General features: G+C 42.1%; 1 protein-coding gene and 1 long non-coding RNA gene across 2 annotated transcripts; one reads left to right on the forward strand and one right to left on the reverse strand.

Annotated features, from left to right (window-relative positions):
- Positions 1–977: 977 nt before the first annotated feature.
- On the reverse strand, positions 978–6,230 carry LOC136716025 (uncharacterized). Its single transcript, XR_010805108.1, has 4 exons — positions 6,172–6,230; positions 2,461–3,782; positions 1,477–1,615; positions 978–1,164 (listed from the first exon to the last, which is right to left on the reverse strand). It is a non-coding gene; the product is annotated as an uncharacterized LOC136716025 (long non-coding RNA).
- Positions 6,231–18,642: 12,412 nt separating this feature from the next.
- LOC136715747 (serine/threonine-protein kinase N2-like) lies at positions 18,643–21,480 on the forward strand. The gene has a single exon (XM_066693125.1). The coding sequence runs from the start codon at positions 18,697–18,699 to the stop codon at positions 20,047–20,049; it is 1,353 nt and encodes a 450-aa protein (XP_066549222.1). The 5' UTR covers positions 18,643–18,696; the 3' UTR covers positions 20,050–21,480.
- The last annotated feature ends 2,048 nt before the right edge of the window (positions 21,481–23,528 follow it).

Genomic DNA, 23,528 nt, shown 5'->3' on the forward strand with positions numbered 1-23,528 from the left:
AAACGATGCCCAATTGGCACTAAGGGGCCTAAAGTGTGCCAAGAAAACATCCCCCACACCATTACACCACCACCACCAGCCTGCACAGTGGTAACAAGGCATGATGGATCCATGTTCTCATTCTGTTTACGCCAAATTCTGACTCTACCATCTGAATGTCTCAACAGAAATCGAGACTCATCAGAACAGGCAACATTTTTCCAGTCTTCAACTGTCCAATTTTGGTGAGCTTGTGCAAATTGTAGCCTCTTTTTCCTATTTGTAGTGGAGATGAGTGGTACCCGGTGGGCTCTTCTGCTGTTGTAGCCCATCCGCCTCAAGGTTGTACGTGTTGTGGCTTCACAAATGCTTTGCTGCATACCTCGGTTGTAACGAAGTTGCTCTTCTATCAGCTTGAATCAGTCGGCCCATTCTCCTCTGACCTCTAGCATCAACAAGGCATTTTCGCCCACAGGACTGCCGCATACTGGATGTTTTTCCCTTTTCACACCATTCTTTGTAAACCCTAGAAATGGTTGTGCGTGAAAATCCCAGTAACTGAGCAGATTGTGAAATACTCAGACCGGCCCGTCTGGCACCAACAACCATGCCACGCTCAAAATTGCTTAAATCACCTTTCTTTCCCATTCAGACATTCAGTTTGGAGTTCAGGAGATTGTCTTGACCAGGACCACACCCCTAAATGCATTGAAGCAACTGCCATGTGATTGGTTGGTTAGATAATTGCATTAATGAGAAATTGAACAGGTGTTCCTAATAATCCTTTAGGTGAGTGTATATAGCCACACTAATAGTCAGGATTGTGTGTATTATTGCTTTTGTAGTCAGTAAACATGACCTTACTGGACTGTGTGCAGGGTAGCCTTGTCTCGGAACCGGGTATATTAAATATAACAATTGTCAAAGATGTTACATCCCTAAATGTGATGGCAGCTTTGCATTTCCAAATAAGAATGAAACAAGACCATTGTTTAAAATAAGGGGGATTATTTTATGTATTTAATTGGGATATTTCAACACAAATTAATGGGATTTTTCATTAAAAAAATAAATAAAATAAAAAGGGGAGCAGTCTTGTCCAGGTCCCGGGACTGTAGTGGGTTGGCCCTGGTGTTCGACGCTGATGTTTCTCTCACACTGGGCATGCTCTTGGGAAGCTGGGGCCTGTGGGGCAAAACAAGACAGGATACACCGAGTCACCCCTCTGTGTGTAGCTATCACTTTACCTGAGTGACACTGAGCCTGTGTAACTCCCACACAGACAACCCTGCATCCCTGCCACCCCGACTCCAGTGACTGGAGTATGGAAGTGTGGCCAATGGGGAAATTAAGATCCTAGTTACTGATCCTGCACTGGGGCGTTGTCACTGAAATCCAGCAGTAGGGCGAGACAGAATACAGAGCTAGTGATCCTAATGTGTGAACTCCTCTTGTAATAATATAGCGCCTTGCAGGGATGTCACGGTGTGCCGTTACCTTCATAGTTGGTGACCTGCTCCATCTCCTCTCTCTCTCTCTCTCCTGCTCTTGTCTTTCACATTGTGGTTGACGGGCCCCAGTTCCTCAGGTGATCACAAGTCCAGGTGTGGAGACATCAGAGAAGGTCTAGTGATGTCTGTAGATTTGAGACAGGTTAGGAATGAGAGGTGGGCATTAGACTGCTTACTGGAATGGAAATAGCAAAGGCTGCCACCCCTACTGTATTGCACCAACCATTCATGGCCAGATCAAACTGTGAAGCACAGTACAGTACAGTACAGCAGGGAATCTGAGAATATAGTGAAGAACCCAGTCTGGATGCATAAATGTTAAATGTATTTATTTAACATGCCAGGCCTGGAAGGGGCCCGACATGGAAGCACTCTACCTCAGCAGGGACTTATTGAACAGCAAAAGTGGACAGCCTTATATACGTTGCAGGGCATGTGGGTCTGTGGCCGGGGTCTGTCACTTGGGGTTTGCCAGCGTGTTATCTTGAGGTCAGATTTCTGACCCTTGTAATGCTCATGGAAGACTTCCTCGGAAGAGGTGTGGGATCCAAAGAACAGATGTCTTCCTTTGATGTACTAGGAAAGGTCCGATCCCACGGTCGTCATTTAACAACTGTCAATCGCTCATTAACAAAAACAGTTCCTGCCTATCTGGAGAAAAGATTGTCCACAAACAGACTTTTAACAAACAGCTGTGGGCCCTCTCTCTCTTGGCAGTTTGATCCTGCCTATTATTGACAGGAATGTCTAGAGGGTATGCCCTGAACAACTTGCAAAATGGTTGATGCTACCATAATACATTTACTTTGCTTGGTCTGCATATTATTATAAATATAAAACATAATACAGTTGATATAAAACATTAATAACGGCTCTTCAGTATTGTTGAAAGACAAGCTTCATAGCCTGTTTTTACTCTTTCAGTACAATAGGACATTTGAAAGCCCCCCAGTCTCCCCAGTGAACTCACCCCTGGGTGTTGGGTGAGGATCTCCCTCAGTGGCCCTGGCAGGGATGTGGACAAGACTGCCTCCCGGAGATAGACATCCAGCTCTACCACAAACTATGGTAGACAGAAATGGCTACCCATTTTTATGTATTTCTTTAATTTATTTATTTTATTGTATTTTTTGTTTTGTTTATTTTATTTTTTTGTTTAATTTAATGTATTTATTTATTGTAATACATTTTAATTATATTCATTTAATACATTCAATTAAATTATAAAAATATTATTTTAAAAGAGATTACAAAAAATCCAGTTTTATTTCCAATGGTTTCAACCATTTCTTTTTTGTTTTGTTTTTTCTATTCTTGCAATCTCTGCTTCGACGTCAGACAGTAGAATACACCGACTGTCGCCCCCATTGGAAATGCCTTGGTATATCCCTATGACCTGGCTAAACTCATTTAGAACTGGAGAACCAGAATTACCAGGAATCCCAGTGTTGGTAGTAAAACAAATCGTGTTTCTAATTTGATCTGCAAGTTTTCGATGTTCTGGGGTGTCTGACTTAGAGGCACGTAGTGGAACTACATGACAGGATGTTATGTCAGGTGTTTCTTGTAGTTCCTTGGTTTTATAAGACACTCTAAAAGCATATTTTTCTGGGCGACCAATAATTCTCTCACACAGCGCACGGCCTAGAGCTGAAATATCTCCTCTCAGTTTCAATACAATAAAATCTTTTTCTTTGGAATAGTTGATGTATTGTGGATCTATATTATAGTCCTTTGTAGAACCATCAGATGTTGGGAACGATATAACAATTTTTTCAAAAAATGAAGAGGAGATTTCCTCAACTGTGTGAAAAGTAGTTATAACCAGCCCTTGTTTCCAGTGAAAACAGTTTGACCAATTATTTCCTACTTTTATGATTCCAACCTGAGGGAGAATAAGTTTAGGTGCACGGAACCAGAGATTGGAATACATTGAATCAAAATCTATTTGTTTTTTCAGGAATATATAAATAGTATCCATATTATCATATTGGACATTATGAGATTTTTTGCATAAACTAAGAATAGGAATTAAATCAAATATCTTACAATGTTCAATCTTTTTGGTAAAATGCAAAACCTTTCTATAACTCTCTTTTTGGGATTTGTTTTTATTATAACATTCTAGATCATAATCATTTTCATAATTTTCAGGATCAGGAGGAGGGATACATATACTCATTGATCCAAAGTTACTATTCTCATTTTGTAAGTTTTCATTACACATATATGTATATATATATCTTCAAATAAAATTTGGTTTGTGGGAAAAGTAGCATTTTCATCCATCACCTGCAATGAAAGAGAAAGGAAAGTGACATGAGTTTGGTTCTGTCAATGCATGTTTTCCAGGACTGTCTACAAATGAATATCAACGTTAGTTAAGAGGTACGTTTCTGCTGAGATCCTGATACAGTCACACAGTAGTGATCAAACATATCAATAACCTCCTTCATTTCGTGGCGGTCTCTGACCAGTGTTTAATGCAGGGGTGGGGAACCGTTTTCCTATCAAGGGCCATTCGAGTGTTCACAAATGTATTCACGGGCCACAACCTTAATTAATACACCGTATCTAAACATTAATACAGATGAAACTTACATTCTACTGCAAGAACAAATCACTTTTATTTCTAAACGCACACATTGCAGTCAAAATAGAAATAACTCTATAGCCCACAATAAGCAAAAAGCTCAAAAATGGCACACAATACAATAAGATAATGAAACAAGTGTAAACGTCAATATTGCAATAATGCTCAAAAGCAGTATTTTATAGTTCAGAAATAACTTTTGCATTTATCAAAACATAACTGTACACTAAAGCGACACAATAAATGCTGCTGCGCTGATCATGTCCTGAATCGTTATTGTGCTGGATGCGCTGCGCTATTGCTCTCTGTGCTGCAGTAGCATCGCGTATTGATCAGTGCAGTAAAAGCGCTCGGTGCCATTCGGACCTGCGTTTCACTCGCAGTGTTTCCACAGCACTGGCACAGACCCACGACTGATCCGTCATTGCCAGTGTCACTGATGCCCTGAATCGGCCCTGTTCACATACACGGCATGTCCAAAACCAGCTCTCCCCAGTCTCCGTTTCCAGTCCATGTGTATTTGCGGGTCATCGCTGTATCAGCTCAATCAGTTGTAATGCTGTAATGCGTGTGTTTTTCACGCACATGAACGACGGTGACAGGTAGAGATCGCCACTGCAGCGCCACACTGGCTCTATTGTAAGGGCCGGCAGGATTATGCGTTATATATATATATATATATATATATTATATTCTAGGTAAATTATTTATTTTCGTGCTTATGCAGTTAAAACGCAGTAGAGATGTTTATTACATAAGCTCGGCGCTTCTAGTGTTAAGTGTATGTGCAGACATGATTTTTTCCTCAGGGGCCGCAGACAGCCGGATTGATTTTAAATATAATCATATAATATATATATATATATATATATGAATATAATATGCGCGTTTCTATTTAAGTTGTTCCTCTGTGGCAAGCCGTAACATTTACTAGTCCCATGTCAACAATTACATTTTTCATATCAGAACTAGAATTGTTGAAATAAAACGCGACTTTTCCTATATCAAGAATTGCATTTTTGATGTCACTAATTCGACTATGATATGTTAAAACGGCCTGATCCCTCTACAGGGCCTGTGCAGTGCAAAGTTGTGTCATCAGTACATTGAATAAGGGATGAAATGGATGAGCCCGTGTACAGAGGCCACTCCCTGGACAGTGCAAGTGAGAGTGCGCGCAAAGTTGCGCACATCTGCAGAATCCCGCCGATCCCATTGGTTGATCAGCGCAGAGCTGCGCAGAGCTGCGGAAATCTGCGCTACACGATCGCGACCTGTAATCGCTCGCAGTGAGTGTTGCGCAACTCAAAGACGTGGACGCGCTTAAAAAGCACATGGGAAAGAAAAAAGATATGAACTTACTCATTTATCTATTCATATTTTCAGCTGTGTATAGTGAGTTGGTTAGGAAATGAAGATGAGTACTCTCACATAAAAATACTTTAAATTAACAACATCAATAGAACATAAAAAAGGGACAGAACTCAGCTGGAAAAGGTACAATTGTTTTAAGTGACTATCGGCTCCATGACTTAGGCAGCCCGCAACTGTAAGTAACTATAATGCAAACCAGGCCAGCTGTGCCTATATGGGAGTTTCCCACATTGCTTCACTTTCTCTGTACCAGCATGTGCGTTTCCCTGCTATTTCATGCTATACTGAGAAATCAAACCATGAGAAGGAAAGGCAACAATCCCGAGAGTCCGCTTAAATAAGTTATTTGTATGCACAATATTTTGAATTTAACGAACTAAGTCAATCAGTATTAAAAATGATTTCCTCCTACTATGATATCAAACAGCAGACTATAGTGACACAGTGTACTTGAATCAATCATGTCGTTAATCCTTAAAGCAAAGAAGAAAATAGATACATTTTTAATTAAAAAAAGGGAAACGGAATGAGTTACAAAGTTAACAGTTACATACATACATACATACATACACACACACACACATATATATATATATAAATTAAGATACCACTTAACATTGATTTCTGAATCTAGAGCTGTATATAGACATATGTATGTATGTATGTATGTGTGCATATATGTATATAAACCATATATAAACCATTGGTACTTACAGCTTGTAGCAGAGCTGGATTCTCTCTCATACATCTCAGTGTGTATTAGTCATTTAAAGGTCCCATCCTCCAATCAGAACTCAGCACAGGCATAGGTTTCGTTTCACGATAGTTGGGACGATTTCTCCAGTATCCTGTCAGAGAGGTGAAATGGAAATACAGTATCTTGCAAACAGCTTGGAAGGAAGTGAACAACTCATTATAAACAAGGCAATCAGTAAGAGTTTCAAAGTTGAGGTAACAGTATTAGTACCTTTTGATCCCAGACAACTACTACTACTACTACTACTACTATTAACTCAACTTTAATACATATATAAAACCAACTTATTACAGTGCAGAGGTGTTTTGGATGGTGCAGTTAGTTTGGAGATCTGATAATTTAGGGGAATTATTGTAGGAACAGAGGGGCGCTGTGATTGCGGGAGCCAGTCATGGGGAGCAATGAGATAAATTGGGGTGCCTGAGTTCCTGCCGGGGAGAAACAGTTTAAAGAGAAAGAGTGAGAACAGTGCTGCTCCTTAAAAAGCTGTCAGAGAAATAAATGTGTTGCAGGAACACCAACTCCCTCTTATTACTCATTGTGTTTGTCAGTGGTGAATCCAGTAGTGAAAAGCCTGAAATGCTACAGTAGATTTAGGCTGGTTGTAGTTTGTTTGTTTGTCTAATTGTTTATTTGTTTTACTTCTAATTACAGACTGTACAGTTTTGACTTCTGACTCTCCTTGAATTAATAAATACACCCATAAAAGCGAATGAAGAAGGACTGAAAACTGTGCTAAACTGTCTATTGCCTTATTCCAGTGCCTTTCATTTTTTTACAAAATGTGCGAAAGCATAATCAACCATATCCACCGACAGTTGAAAACATACTTAAGCTTAACTGATGGTTTCAGCAGTGGCACGCTATCTGCATAGCTGTGATTACTTTGGCACCCAATAGAAGGCAAATCAAACCATGTAAAACAATGTAAAATGGAATATGCAATATTTATTAACAAAAGATTAATCAAACAGTGGTATTGTGAGGAAAAATGTCACTCAGGGCAAGTATCAAAGTGTCAGTCTGTGGGGCGTATGGGCTGTCTGCTGAAGCTTCTGTAAGGCCTCAATATCAGGCCTGGATTCAGATAGAGCCAAGGGTTTACACATGCCCTTGTAGCCTGCAATCTTAATGTTAAATGCATTTATTATGGCTATATACCATGGGGGGCAAGAGGTGAAGGGCCAGTGAAGTTGATGTAAGTGGGTGGGTCAGTGCTAGCTGCTGTAGCACAACATCTTCTCTTGTGTAACATATCAGAGACTAACACAGGTGGATTCAAGTGCGTACTCAACCAAAAGAATAAGACAAAAGTACAAGGGGGAGATCTAGAAGGTGTCGTAAAGAACATGCCAGAGGAACATCCATTGGGCAGACATGCAAAACCAAGAGATCCAAAGGGGAGGTGATAAGGAGAAAACAATAGATCAGGCACACTATTAGACAGGTGACAAACACAGACTGCTCATTAGTGGCTCTGTAAAGAAGACAGGACTTCACAGTGACTGAAGCACAAACAGGGGTTGAAGTGCAGGGCAGAGTGGAGTCAGTGGAGCTGGTAGGGACAGTTAGAACCAATGAGAGCAGAGGGTTAGTAGGACAAGTGCACATGGTGTGTAGGAATGTTAAATGAATAATTGCTTATTGACAGAGGGAGACTGTCGAGTATTCAGGTGATGAGGATGACCTCAAGTGGCGAACAGGGGAAGTGCAGTCATTCCCTCAATGACTCTCCCTTCTTTCCTCTGCTCTCCCCCACCACCACTAACCACATCCCACTTCAGTCATCTTCGGGTTGGCTGTTTCTGCCTCACCATCTTTCCCTTTTAAATTATGAACTATATTAAATTCCTTGAAAAGGCTTTGATTACATTCAATATTATGTTCAAACGATGCATCCTAACCATCCCCTAGTTCCTGACATTAGGTATATCAACATTATGGTTCTACATCTGACACATACAGACCCACCCTGCTGTCCTTGGTCTTTGTTTGATATTATAAAAACTATATATACACCTCTGCTGTGCCGCTCTGGTGTCCCGGGCTGTAGGCTCATCACTGCTCATCACTTATGAGCTGCATTAAACAAAGCCTAGTGAAATAACTTGATTAAAATCTAATCATCTAATTAATTATCCAATTAAGTACACACAATTTACAGTTGAACAGTCACACTTGTGTTTTCCACCTTTGTAAATGGTCAACACAAAACCTATTGAACAAGAAAAGGCCAGAAGAGAGTAACATGTTGGACCTCACATTTTATAAACTTATATTTGGGCTTTTAAAATGACTGCTGCAAAATAGTGAAAGTAGTTTAATGTCAGCATTATGTTGAATGAGGAAGAGGCTACTTTAAATGGAGTGGTTATTGAGCTATACATATTGTTACGTCGCACATTACCCATACCTGGGCATGACTATCAGTTAATCAGGGAGCTTTCACCTGGCAGTGAATGCACAGAGAAAAATCCTGCAGAGCTTTGTATGCCATTTAAGAAGGCTGTAGAAGATGTATATCCCCATTAGAATTTGGCTTCAAGTATCTGACAGTGTAATCCAACCCATCATGTTATATGGAAGTGAGATATGGGGTCCCGTCAGTGAACAGCATTACACCAAATGGGAAAAACAACCGGCAGAAACTCTACACATTGAATTCTGCAGAAATATATTACAAGTACAATGCAAAACACCATACACTGGATGAAGGGCTGGATAAAGCCATTACCCACTGCTTTTTAAAACCCCAGACAATAGCATTGAAATTCTGGTCCCATCTAAAAAATAAACAATCCAGATTCACTCCATCACAAGGCTCTCCGATCCCAAGAGCTCAGAGCGCAAAAGAGTCCAATCAGGCAGCTGGTGCTGAAGCTGCCATCACTAACCTCAGCTAATACTGACCCACACTGCTCACACAAAACCAATCAGAGCTGACCACACTGTGACACACAGAGCCAATCAGAGCTGACCACACTGTGACACACAGAGCCAAATCAGAGCTGACCACACTGTGACACACAGAGCCAAATCAGAGCTGACCACACTGTGACACACATAGAAAACTCTTATCTGGAGTTCTGGAATAACTAAACTAAAGCTTGTAAAGTAAACTTGACTGCTATCGGGCCCTAAATGGAAATGACACCCTGGCCGATTATCTCTTCACTGTCAGAGATACAAAGCACAGACATTTCCTGACCAAGTACAAGCTCAGTGACCACAGCCTGGCCATAAAAACAGGCCGACACAGACAGACCTGGCAGGCCAGAGAGGACCGGCACTGTGGTCACTGTGTGACAGGACAGGTGCAGACATAGAAGCACTTTCTCCTGCACTGCTACAAAGATGCATCAATGAGGGAGACGTTTATCCAAAGAATCACCCATTCTTTCCCCAATTACCCAAAACTCACCCACACAGAGAAACAAAAACTTGCCCTGGGAGAAAAACACACAGCCCCATTAGTGGCAAAATATGCAGCTGCCTCCCCCAGCCTTAGGGACCCACAGTGAGTGCTCGGCACAGTGCTGTGCAGGCAGACTGTGAAGCTGGAGATGTTCTTGATCCAGTGGAGTTCCAGTTCCAGTACGAGGGAGGCCCAGCTGTAGCAGAACCATCTGAAAGGAGCCGCCGAGGACGGACACTTGCTGGGACTGGTTGGAGCCCAAGGAGGACCTTGGTCGGCGAGCAGGCTACTGGAGAGGCAGCACACCCTGGATCCAGATCCTTGGACTACAGGCACTGGGTCTCAGCGAGAGGACCGCTGACAAAATTGAGAAATTTTAACTTTAATTTCTACCGTAAGGAGATGGCACGAAACCTGGGTGTCATCTGTGATCATAATCTATCATTTGAATTACACATTCAGAATGTGTCGAGATCTTCCTCCCTCCAGCTTAGAAACATTGCTAGACTAAGACAATTCCTCTCGTTACAGGACACTGAGAAATTGATACACGCATTTGTTACATCTAGATTGGATTACTGTAATGCCATTCTGTCACGCAGCACTAACAGAGCTAACAGAGAACAGAACTTCAGTTAGTCCAAAATGCTGCTTCAAGAATTCTAAATAATACAAAAAAACATGACCACATCAGTCCATTACTGGTTTCTCTTCACTGGCTGCCCATGCGCTACAGGATAGACTTTAAAGTTCTCTCACTAACATTTAAAGCACTAAAGGGACTGGCACCTCCTTACTTAAAAGATCTCCTTATCGAATACACTCCAGGTCGGCCATTGAGATCCCAGGAAGCCGGTTACTTAGTGGTCCCTAAAATACACAAGAAAACCGCAGGTGGTAGAGCATTCAGTTATAAGGCCCCAAAACTGTGGAACGATGTTCCAGCCAATGTAAGAGATGCTCTGTCTTAGCCTTTAAATCACGGCTGAAGACTCATCTGTTCAGTCTCTGTTTTTCTGTTTTCCTTCCATTGCATGACCAGTATATGTTCACAACTGTCTTTTTGTCTTCCAGCAACATCCCCTTTGATGGTCCGACAAAGCACCTCGTCTCCCACCATGGAAGTCTGACGAGGCACAACCCTCCTCTGGGGCACCCCATCACGAAGGGCCAACGGGGCATGCACACCCAAGGTCTGACGAGCCATTACCACCCAAAGGCAGTTGATGGTCCACCACACCCCCACCCACCCTCGAAGGCCGGTGAGAGGACTCCTTCAGAGGGAAGACCACAGCCAGCAGCACCGATCAAGAACTTTCTCCTTGCTCCTTGCTGCTGTAACAACTATACTGCCTGGAGGGGAGGCAACCATTAGGCCTAGGCCCTAAGCCGTGGATCCCCCAGAGATTTATTTTGTCCTACATGCCATCCATAGGAGTTTTTTGTTTTTCCTCTCCTACGTGCCTAAATGGTTTATTTATTTATTCTCCCCCATTAGTAAGAGCTGAGATTGCCGCCCCCACCCCCTCCCCCCATATCACAGGTGAGGAGGAAGGTTACAGTGTCAAAATCTATCTAATCAGATCCCTATAAAGATGACTACAACTGATCTGCCACCTACCAACAGAGAAGAGAGCAACCCCCCAAAAATGGGGGAAGAAGTAGTAAACATTGCAACTAAGACTGTTTCACCAAGGAGAGCCAGTGCCCACTCCATCAGCAGTTGGAAAGATCCCGGAAGGCCAGCTGAAGTTCCGCAGTTGAAGGGAATATTAGACCAAGCGCTGGCCAAGATGAAAGAACAGAGGAACATCACCCCATCTGAACCATCTCAACTAACTGCACTGGCACAGTCCAGTAGAGTACAGAACATACAATAGTACCCAGAGAGAAAAAGACCACTAAACATCTATGTCCCATTATTCCTACCAATGTTGCCAGTATAATCTTAGCCAAAAGTGACAATAAGGAGAGCAATAAAAGTGCTATTTTACAGGCCGAACCTCCAAGTGTCCCATACCTGGAGGAAAAGGCTGTAGAAAAGTTCACAGAATTAACTTGGGCGAGAGCCTCCAGCACTGAAGATAAATAGTTTGAAAAAGACATTCAAGGTTAAACAACCCCCCACACTCCCTCACAATAATTGTCCAGATTTAAGACCGGTATATGATGAAAATAATGAAATATGGTTTTATGAAAATATAGACGGAGGGAGTTGAAACTGCTCCCCCTCTAAATAGCAAAGAGCAATAATATAATTGTGAACTTTTCAGAAATTAGCCAAACCCTATCTAGTTGGAATATAAACACAAGTGTAAAGGCTATTGAAACTATACCTGTGCACCCGGACTGGCCCTCTGTTTATTTTCCCGTCTCTGGAGGTTTGTGACACCTTCGATGCCGGCTGAGGATGCCGGAGAGGGAAATTTGTATTGTATGTTCCGTGTAAAACACTGCCCCTGTTAGTCATGCCAATAAAGCAACCATTACATTTGAGAGTGAGAGAGAGTGAGAGAGAGGAATTGCTTTTGAATAACAGTCCTGTCCAATCAAAATGTACTATCCTTTGTCAGCAGAGGGGGACACAACACAAGCTGTTATCTCCCTCTTGGAAGGCATTCTGCGCCGAGCCGGGGCCTGGACGGTCAGGGTAACTGTACAGGCAAACGACACTGGGTCAGGGGAGAATCACACTCATAGCCGCCCACTCATTCAGTTACAAAATCTTTCTAGAACGGGTTTTACCCCCATTGATGCTGGCAGCCTGATACCTGAAGCCCCTGTGGACACTGCCACCATGGGTCACCTACTGGAGCAGCTAGGCCTGATCGGCTGAGGCTCCAGTGCTGTAAGTCCTGTGCTTGGTTTATGTCTTGTTTACTAGTGTATTGACTTTTGTTTGTGTAACGACCTGTTGTTATGTGACCCGGATTATGAACTGTTTAAATCCCATCGTGTTACAGTACTTTGTGCCACGCCCTTACTACTAGCCACTTAAATTAATGTGCTGTTATAATTAGTATTATACTGACTAGTCACTATATATATTTCCACACTAATAGTCAAGATTGTGTGTGATATTGCTTTTGTAGTCAGTAAACCAGAGGCGAAAATCTGAAATCAACTTTGGAGGGGCATGAATGGCAGGACCCAACAGAACATTGTCCAAAGCATCACACTGCCTCTGCCGGCTTGCCTTCTTCCCATAGTACATCCTGGTGCCATGTGTTCTCCAAGTAAGCAACACACACGCACCCGGCCGTCCACATGATGTAAAAGAAAACGTTATTCATCAGACCAGGCCACCTTCTTCCATTGCTCCGTGGTCCAGTTCTGATGCTCACGTACCCATTGTAAGCGTATTCAGCAGTGGACAGGGGTCAGCATGGGCACCCTGACTGGTCTGCAGCTACGTAGCCCCATACGCAACAAATTGCGATGCACTGTTTGTTCTGACACCTTTCTATCAGAACCAGCATTAACCTTTTCAGCAATTTGAGCTACAGTAGCTTGTCTGTTGGATCGAACCACACGGGCCAGCCTTCGCTCCCCATGTGCATCAATGAGCCTTGGCCGCCCACGACCCTGTCGCCGGTTCACCGCTTTTCCTTCCTTGGACACTTTTGACAGGTACTGACCACCGCAGACCGGGAACAGCCCACAAGAGCTGCAGTTTGGAGATGCTCTGACCCAGTCATCTAGCCATCACAGTGTGGCCCTTGTCAAAGCCGCTCAGATCCTCACACTTGCCCATTTTTCCTGCTTCTAACACATCAACTTTGAAGACAAAATGGTCACTTGCTGCCTAATATATCCCACCCACTGACAGGTGCCATGATAATAAGATTATCAGTGTTATTCACTTCACCTGTCAGTGGTCATGTTATAGTTGATCGGTGTAAGTACAGTTCTAAAAGTATATGTATGTGTGTGTGTGTGTGTGTATGTATGTATGTATGTATGTATATGTGTGTGTGTCTGTGTGTGTGTGTATACTGCTAATCTATGACAAACAGCCTAGCCGACGAATCAGAGTCGGAAAGGGTTATTAAGTAATCAGACAATTAGATGAAAGCGGGGAAGCCTCTAAACTTGAACACAGCCTGGGAAGAGCCTGCATTTTAACTGAAGCCGGCTGTATGGAGGAAGGGTTTCTCAAGTAAGAGTATATACAGAGAGGGAAAAAAGTATTTGAGTATTTGTTTGCCCACTGACAAAGAAATGATCAGTCTATAATTTTAATGGTAGTTAGTATGTTAAGAGTGAGAGACTGAATAAGAACAAAAAAATCCAGAAAAACGAATTTAAAAAAAGTTATAAATTGATTTGCATGATAATGAGGGAAATAATTATTTGATCCCCTATCAATCAGCAAGATTTCTGGCTCCCAGGTGTCTTTTATACAGGTAACGAGCTGACATCAGGAGCACTGTCTTAAAGGGAGTGCTCCTAATCTCAGCTCGTTACCTGTATAAAAGACACCTGTCCACAGAAGCAATCAATCAATCAGATTCCAAACTCTCCACCATGGCCAAGACCAAAGAGCTGTCCAATGATGTCAGGGACAAGATTGTAGACCTACACAAGGCTGGAATGGGCTACAAGACCATCGCCAAGCAGCTTGGTGAGAAGGTGACAACAGTTGGTGCGATTATTCGCAAATGGAAGAAACACAAAATAACGGTCAGTCTCCCTCGGTCTGGGGCTCCATGCAAGATCTCACCTCATGGAGTTTCACTGATCATGAGAACAGTGAGGAATCAGCCCAGAACTACACGGGAGGATCTTGTTAATGATCTCAAGGCAGCTGGGACCATAGTCACCAAAAAAACAATTCGTAACACACTATGCCGTGAAGGACTGAAATCCTGCAGCGCCCGCAAGGTCCCCCTGCTCAAGAAAGCACATGTACAGGCCCGTCTGAAGTTTGCCAATGAACATCTGAATGATTCAGAGGAGTGTTGTGGTCAGATGAGACCAAAATTGAGCTCTTTGGCATCAACTCAACTTGCCGTGTTTGGAGAAGGAGGAATGACCCCAAGAACACCATCCCCACCGTCAAACATGGAGGTGGAAACATTATGCTTTGGGGGTGTTTTTCTACTAAGGGGACAGGACAACTGCACCGCATCAAAGGGACGATGGACGGGGCCATGTACCTTCAAATCTTGGGTGAGAACCTCCTTCCCTCAGCCAGGGCATTGAAAATGGGTCGTAGATGGGTATTCCAACATGACAATGACCCAAAACACACAGCCAAGGCAACAAAGGAGTGGCTCAAGAAGAAGCACATTAAGGTCCTGGAGTGGCCTAGCCAGTCTCCAGACCTTAATCCCATAGAAAATCTGTGGAGGGAGCTGAAGGTTCGAGTTGCCAAACGTCAGCCTCGAAACCTTAATGACTTGGAGAGGATCTGCAAAGAGGAGTGGGACAAAATCCCTCCTGAGATGTGTGCAAACCTGGTGGCCAACTACAAGAAACGTCTGACCTCTGCGATTGCCAACAAGGGTTTTGCCACCAAGTACTAAGTCGAAGGGGTCAAATACTTATTTCCCTCATTAACATGCAAATCAATTGATAACTTTTTTGAAATGGATTTTTTTGTTGTTATTCTGTCTCTCACTGTTAAAATACACCTACCATTAAAATTATAGACTGATCATTTCTTTGTCAGTGGGCAAACGTACAAAATCAGCAGGGGATCAAATACTTTTTCTCCTCACTGTAAATATATATATAATTGTGTAGGCTATTGAAAGGGTCTTTGCTGCTTGAATGTTTAACTGCTACATACTGTAGAAATTATTGATGGTATATAATTAGAATTTAAGCACATTCCTCTAAAGGAAACATATTTGTGAGTGTTCCTTAATTAAAAAAACTCATTAACAGCTAGTTTAAGTCAAATACTTTACTTGCAAAATATTTCAGTGCAGGATAACAAAAATATATTATGTGTGCATTAATCAAATGTATTATCAAAATAGTAACTACAATTAAAATATAGTATCAGTGACAGTTGGCGATATTTGAAAAATGTCGGTGCATCGTTTTTGTTTCTGTTTTACTTCAACTTTAATTCAACTGGAGACCTGTATACAACATATTGGAAAAACTGTGGGTGTGTATAAAAGTGCTCTCTAACCATAACTTGCATGGAACTAGTTTTAAAAAGATTTTTAAAATCTGTTTTTCAGGAGTTTTAATATACAACCTTAGAAGTAATGTGTAGAAATTCTACACAAAAAATGTGTTAATAGTACTAGTATGACACATTTTGTGTTATTTTCTACACAATATGTGCAGGTACTGTCTTTCTTCTAACGCATGACAATAAAGTAATTTCAGCCAAAAATACCAAGAAAGTGTAATTTAGTTGTTTTATTTTCTTCTCCCCTAGATTAATCATGTTATCCGTCATCTCTCTCTCTTTCTGTGGTTGTTTGCCTTTGTTGATTAAACTGATGTTGAAGGAATATTGACAATTCGACATCGATTCCATTTGCAAATCCAACCAATTTTCAATGTATATTCAATGTTGAAATATGATGTTGAAACAACGTTGTTTCTAATGTATTTTGTCTGCTGGGTTAACAATTGTTAATGTTCCAATTTAATTGACAGTAGTTTAACACTATTCTTTTTAAAAGTTCAATCATTTAACTTCATTATTTCATTTCCTCAATTGCTTTAGAAAAATATCCGCATTATAACATTACACAAATACCAATCCAGAACACAATGCAACATTGATTTTCAAACTAAAAGACATGTATTTACAGCAGTCGGCAGAATTTACAGAGAAGTGCAGCGACTCTCACTGTCCCCCCTGTTGAACTTTGAACTCTTGCAGCAGCTTCCCCAGATGTTGACCATCATGGAGTTTGACAGTGAAAGAAGCTGTTCACGTTATTACCCCATTATTTTGGAAAAAAGACTGATCTGTGTGAAAATATGTATCAGGGTTTTATAGTTTTTATGCAGATTCTCTTCATCATTTTGAAAGCAGTTTCACTGTTGTTGAAGATGTAAGATCACTGTTAGTATATGACCAGGTCACAGCTATGCAGGCTTGTGATACAGTTATCAAGCTACGCTTTGCCAGAGGTGGGTTTCTGTCTGGTATTACAGGGGAATTACATTGTTTTTTGTTGTTGCGTATTTCTCTGTGTTGCCATAACTGTTTAAGTTAAGACTGACCTGCAACATGAATAAATCAATAAATCAATAATAATGGGCATAAACAGCTTTGACAACACAGAGAAGCATGCAACACAATACAGATCATTCAGTGGCACTTTATGAGAGCGTACAGTTTCACAGGAGGTGATGAGCATTAATAATTAGAAATACAAAATGAAGACTTGCTGAATGTTAATAACAGTCCAGATTGGAGCTAATCCCACCACCCGTGTGTGTGCTCGTATTTGAGTTAAATGTGTTGATTCTTGTATCAGACAGGTAATTCAGCTGTAACATCAGGTTTAAGGACACATCAACTGTAACACATCCATTGTAAACTGTTTTATAGTCTACAGCTATATACACATAATATTTCAACATTAGTTTTAAAATAATTTCTCCACTTTAATTGTATGCTGAATAAACCTTCAAATTGTAACACTTTTAAATGTGTTACAGTCCTTAACCGTTTATTTACATTAACATTCAAGTAAAAAAAAAATGGTTTTCAACATGAATTATCATCGTTTACGGAAAGTGTAATATGTTTTTACAGTTGTGAACACTGATTATACGGTAGTTTGTCATTAAAGAATGAGAAACATATTGCAACCTTCATTATTACAGTTAATTCACATTGAAAACTACGGACATGTGTCCAGTGTAGCCTGTCTGTTCAGATAGTGTCTGAGCGGCAGGATGCTCAGGCGCAATTGAGCGCACAGTTTGCACACTTGTGTCCACGTTGTCACAGCGCTGCCAGGCCGCTGCTTTGTCACCGACCATCCTGCGACCTTGCACAGCGTCCTATACAGCCCACAGCACGAAAAGCATCTCAAACACAAGATCTGGACACACAGAAAAGTGTTCCCTCCAACATGTTTCCCTCATGTGGAAGGAGATGGGGGTTTAAATGACATGCTCTTTAGCATGTAGCAACAGCAAATGCACAGCCACACAATGTGCTCGCAGTCTGAGCCTTCAGCCCATGACTCAGTTCAGATTGAGAAAATCCCATTGCGCATGCGTTTGGACCTCTATCTGCTTCTGTTTCAAATGCTGAACAAAGAGACACAGATTTAGTTTGCAAGTCTCCCAACTGCTATATGTTTGCATTACATATATAATTGTATATCGGATTGCAAAACACACAGCCGGTGTCGTCTCATTGCTTTCATGGAAACACGCTGCGGTTCACTTCATATGGTTTCATGCCTAATTCGGATTAGTCCCTACGCGTCGCGCTCAGTTTCACAGCGCATTGACAGCTGATGAGCGCAGCGCTGTCACTGCAGTCAGACACTGTGTTCACACTGCAGACTCGACCAATACAGTCACTGAAGACAAGTGTGCGCTGCTTCACTAGCACTCACTCGCCTCTGCGTTTCTCTGTGCACATGTGAGCGACATTCACCAGTGCATGTGCGCACATATGGCTGATAGACGTGACAGAGAGTGAAATGAATACAGTCCAGTCGTCTGAGCTATACTGTCGGTGCCGGTATTTTATTTTGCGTGGCTTGAGATGCGTCACTCATGACGCGTTTCTCCGCCCAGGGCCGCTGCGCTCATATTGACAGACAGGCCGCATTGAACACTTTAAAACACGGGTGCAAGTTTACACCGGCCCAGCAGCGTCACATATTAGTTGAGGCGGCCCTGGGCCAGATGCGTCCTTTCCCCGAGACAGCGGAGGAGATCCGCGAGCGAACTGTGCCCCACACGTCACCATGGCGACGTGAACGCTATGACGTCACACTGGGTCCCGATACATAAATAGCGCTGCTTGAGCCGAAGCATTCAGATCCTGAGCTCACCTGACAGAGTTGACGACCCACGACACGCTTTAGCGACCCGCCTGTTCTTGGACCATCTACCAGAGAAAATGTTTTTTCAGGGGAGAATCCTGCCGCTAGTTTTTCCAGCAGCGCTGGTGCTTATGGGCTGGTATTGGTATAAGTCGCGCAAGAACAAGCCCGACCCCAGTACCGACACGGAGGAATGTGCTGGAGAGCAGCTGCAAAAAACACACAGCCCAGCGGCGGAGGAGGAGTTTGAATATCTGGAAGAAAATGAACATCGGGAGGTCGAGTTTGAACGTCTGCAGAAGGAGGAGAATGAACACCTGGAGATGCAGGAGTTTGAGCAGCTGGAGAAGGAGATTGAAGACCTGGAGGAGTTTGAAGATCTGGAGAAGCGTCTCGAAGATGGTCTAGACCTCGATCTCCCACAGCCAGATGTGACGGGGCAATTTCATTGTTGTCTGGCGGAATTCAAATGTGTCGCTGTTCTAGGGCGCGGCGCATTTGGAAAGGTGCTGCTTGCCGAGTCGAGAAGAACGACCCAAAGATTTGCCCTCAAGGCCATTCAAAAAAGAGGGGCTGTTGACAGTCAAGATGTTGCAAGCCTCATGTGTGAGAGGAGCGTCTTGCAGACTGTGAGCAGCGTGCACCACCCTTTCTTGGTGAACTTCTACGGCTCCTTCCAGACTGAGGAGCACTTGGTCTTCATCATGGAGTACGTCGCAGGGGGAGACCTCACGCTGGACGGAGAAGCGATCTCAGAGCCCCGGGCTGTATTCAGTGCTGCTTGTGTGGTGTTGGGGGTGGATTTCCTTCACAGGCACAATATCGCACACAGGGATCTGAAGCTGCCCAACCTGCTGATGGACAGACGAGGCTTCGTGAAGATTGCGGACTTTGGTCTGTGCAAGGAAAATATGGGTGCAAGTGACCGGACGAGTTCGTTCTGCGGGACTCCTGACTTCCTTGCTCCAGAAGTCCTGTCGGAGGAGTCCTACACCCGTGCAGTTGATTGGTGGGCACTGGGGGTCCTGCTCTTTGAGATGATGGTGGGCGATTGTCCTTTTACCGGAGTCAATGAGCGGGATCTGTACGAGAGTATCGTGAATGATCCAGTGCCATTCCCCCAGCACCTGTCAAACGAAGCAGTCTCCGTTATGACAAGGCTGATGAGCAAGAATCCTGCTTGGCGGCTCGGGGCCGGAGAACGAGGCGCCCAAGAAGTGATGCAGCACGCCTTCTTCAGGAGCGTGGACTGGCCTGGGCTGGAGGCACAGAGGGTAACGCCTCCATTTGTGCCCACCGTCAGAGAGCACAAGGATGTGGGTGATGATTTAACATCTGAAGCCCCAGTCCTCAGTCTTGGCTCCAGGGTCCTCAGCCCGGAGGAGCAGGACTTGTTCCAGGAGTTTGACTCCGTCGCAGACTGGTATTAAATGCCACTGGAGAGATGCCAACACTGGAACAAAGAATGACGACGCCACCCCAGACAGCCCCATCCCGACTCCAGGACACCGCCTTCTCAGAGGGACCTCGTCTCCGCCAGCACTGGAAGAAATTTTTGGTTGTGGAGGAGTGCACCAATAAGAAAACACATGTGGACCATCAAACAATTAGAGAAAGAAATCAAACAAGATAATTGACTGTAAAAAATTGGAAGTTGAATACAGTTAAGGCAACCAGCTACACAGTATAGTCAACTTTTGGGCACAATGTTGAACAAACTAGAATTAATGATTGCTTTCATCAAGATTTCTTGCCCAGCAAATGCAATGAGTAATTTCATTTCTAAGTTGAATTAACATGAGATTAAACATTGCATGGACTTAAAGGTTCATATTACGAGGACTTGAATTCCTGGGTTGTCTTAACAATTTTGTTATCTTCTCACTTCATTGCATTATGGACAGAAGACTTTCTTGCTCACTTCCAATAAAATGTTGATTTAAACAACAAACATTTCATGCACTTGAGTGTCATACAAACATTGGTGGCTTAACAGACACAAAATCCTATTCAAAAGAGAATACTGTAGCCTGTGCTTTAACCCTTACATGCATGAATTACAAGACATCCGTCTTCCCCCTTCCTTGAAATGACTGCTCTAACAGTGGACAGGTCAAAACAGCTTTTCCAATGCATTCCTCTCAATCATGTTATGTTAGATGAGTGATTACTTCAAGAAGGGGAAGAAAGGATGTGAAAGGGTGTTTTCTAAGATAATTAAAAACAGGACTTGAAAAGTGAACACTTGTAAACATTTGGTTTGGGCATCAAAGTGGCTCTAAATAACATTTCTGAAAGTAAAATACCTATTTTCTAAAAATAGAAAAATGTACTGAAAGGATATAGGATACAGGCTGAACATCCTATTCCATATATGCACGACAACACCTGTATTGTAGGAAGTCCACTACAGTGCTTTCTTTCTTTCGTACCCAGAATAAAATGTCATGTTTGTCACACCATACTTTAAATTAAACACGCTGTTTGCACATCCAAGAGGTTCTGTATATCCTATTTACAACCCAAAATAAGCTGAAATGTTCTCTGGTACACATAAAACAAACCAAAAACTTGGTCAAACCCAACATCATGTTTGTCAGACCTTATTTAAACTGAAATATTTGGTTTGCACATCCAAGTGATTCTGTACAGCCTACATATTTATTTTTTGCTTGCAACAAAAGCTGTACTGCATTATATCCACTACAGTGCTCAGAGTTCTTCATATGAAGAGAACTCGATTAACTAAAAATGTTGTCAATCTCATGCATGATGTTGATCACACCTCACTTGATTATATAATTGATGAGATATCAAGACTTCTGTGGGTGGAGGTTATCCTCACAGCAAGAGCTTGGTTGTGAGAGACTGCAGCCTAGCAGAGCACTGAGAGCCAAGGTCCTTCAAGACCAAAAATCACCTCAAAAGCAGATTTCAGTTATTTTTGGGAAATCAATGTTCAGAGTGTAGAGAAGGCCAAACAGCAGAGCAAATGGAGTAGGAAAATCACGGACATCTTAAAACACAACAGCTTCTTTTAACACAACGGCGACACTTGTGACTGTTGGAAATGACTTGGAGGTCTACATCATCCTCGATGGCTGTGAGGATGCCAATGTTGATGCCGTTGGTGCAGCTCTCCTTGGGCTCAGTGTCCTGGATACAACAGAGAAAAACAGAGAGTTGAATTTGTGGTGAATATCAAAATCAATCATGTACTACAATCAATTAATGTACTGAAATGGTATTGATTGGAGATATACGTATTCATTAATAGCATGGCGTAAAAAAAAAAAAAAAAAGGTTATCGTTCCCACTTGGGTCCACACACACAATTATCGATGTGGAGATCTACAAAAGTGGAGGACAATACACGTTTGCATTCAAATAGCTCACTGACAGCAGTTTTAAACAATATTGTGTAGAATATACTACTAAAGTGCCCTGGAAAAAAGACAGCAATAACCTTTTCACACAGCTAATCCAAACCAAAGTGTGCTAGCCTGGCCACAAATTGTCTCTGGTTTGATGGAAATATGCTGGGAAGGATGATTTAATCTGAGCCAGCCTGGTACAGGTTAGCTGGTACACCCATCTGTGTGCCTTTTGTATTTGTATTAACTGTGCCTACACATAATACCCTTTCCTCATTCAGTGCCCAGCATCCCATGCTCTTAAATGCCATCCAATATGTCCAACAACCTGTCTCTCATTAAAAGTGTTTTAAACTTGCATAGCCCACAATACAAATGTTGAGTTTTCTTGACTTACTGCCCTTGCATGTAATCGTGTAAGGTGAGATTTTAAAGTACCTGAAGTCCTGAAGGAGCAGATGCAATCTGGGTAGAGGCAGGGGTCATTTATTTTCTGTTGTCCCTGGTATTCTGTAGCACCTCTTGATTAGGCTTTTAAAATGTACACAGGTTGCACTGCATTTTGGGATGGCGCTTGGAGGTCCTGCAAAAAATGAAGTTACATTTAAATATGTCATTTCTTCATAACAAGTCACAAAGAGAAAAGTAAGCAATTGTGCAAATCGCAATACATATATTGACATGCAAAAGACAATTTCTATCACACAGCTTTAATACTCAAGTTTTGAGTATTCAGTTACTTTAACAAAAACTTTGAAGCCTTATCACTTAGGAGCCTTCAATAAATAAGGAATAAAAGGATATGCTCATATATTGTTTTTGTTGACCCGTCATAAAGCTTAGTATTTGTTTATGAATAAACAATGGGTATATTTCAAATATGTGATATCAAAATTTCAAACAACATCTTCAGTTACATAGATTTACAATAGGTGGCCAAGTTGAATCCATCAATGACAAATTCACTAATACTTTAAATACAAAATATCTGTAATAACAGTCAACAGGTTATCAAGCCCTATACTTTTAACATGTAGTCTGGGGCAAATGTTGTAACTTTGTAAAAATCATATGCACCATCGCATGTGGACATAGGCTGCAGATATACTCAGACATGTGTAGCGATCGTTGCAACAGCTGCCTCGAAATGCAAACAACTGTGCAACGCTGCTCCCTTCACTTACCTGTCTAACCAGCAAGCTACTTAGCATTAACAGTAAACTGCACAATTAAAACTGTATAAGTTTAGGGATAGAGTAGAGAAACTTGCCAAGACAAGATCGCTAACTACTTAACTTAACAGTAGATCAGTTTCTCAATTATTCTATTAGCTGCACTGTTACAAGCCAAAGCATTTACTTAAACAACACTTTTCATGGCCGTTTCATTTGAACGTCTACATTTGAACCATTACTAGGGAATATAACTTGCATTCAAAAGTTCTGATGCAAAACACGTTTTAAACATGTTCTGCAGATGCACATGCGATACTACATTACAAGGACATAACATTTAATTTTTCATCTAACGTGATT

Source organism: Amia ocellicauda, chromosome 20, assembly GCF_036373705.1.
Source record: "Amia ocellicauda isolate fAmiCal2 chromosome 20, fAmiCal2.hap1, whole genome shotgun sequence".
Lineage (NCBI taxonomy): Eukaryota > Metazoa > Chordata > Actinopteri > Amiiformes > Amiidae > Amia > Amia ocellicauda.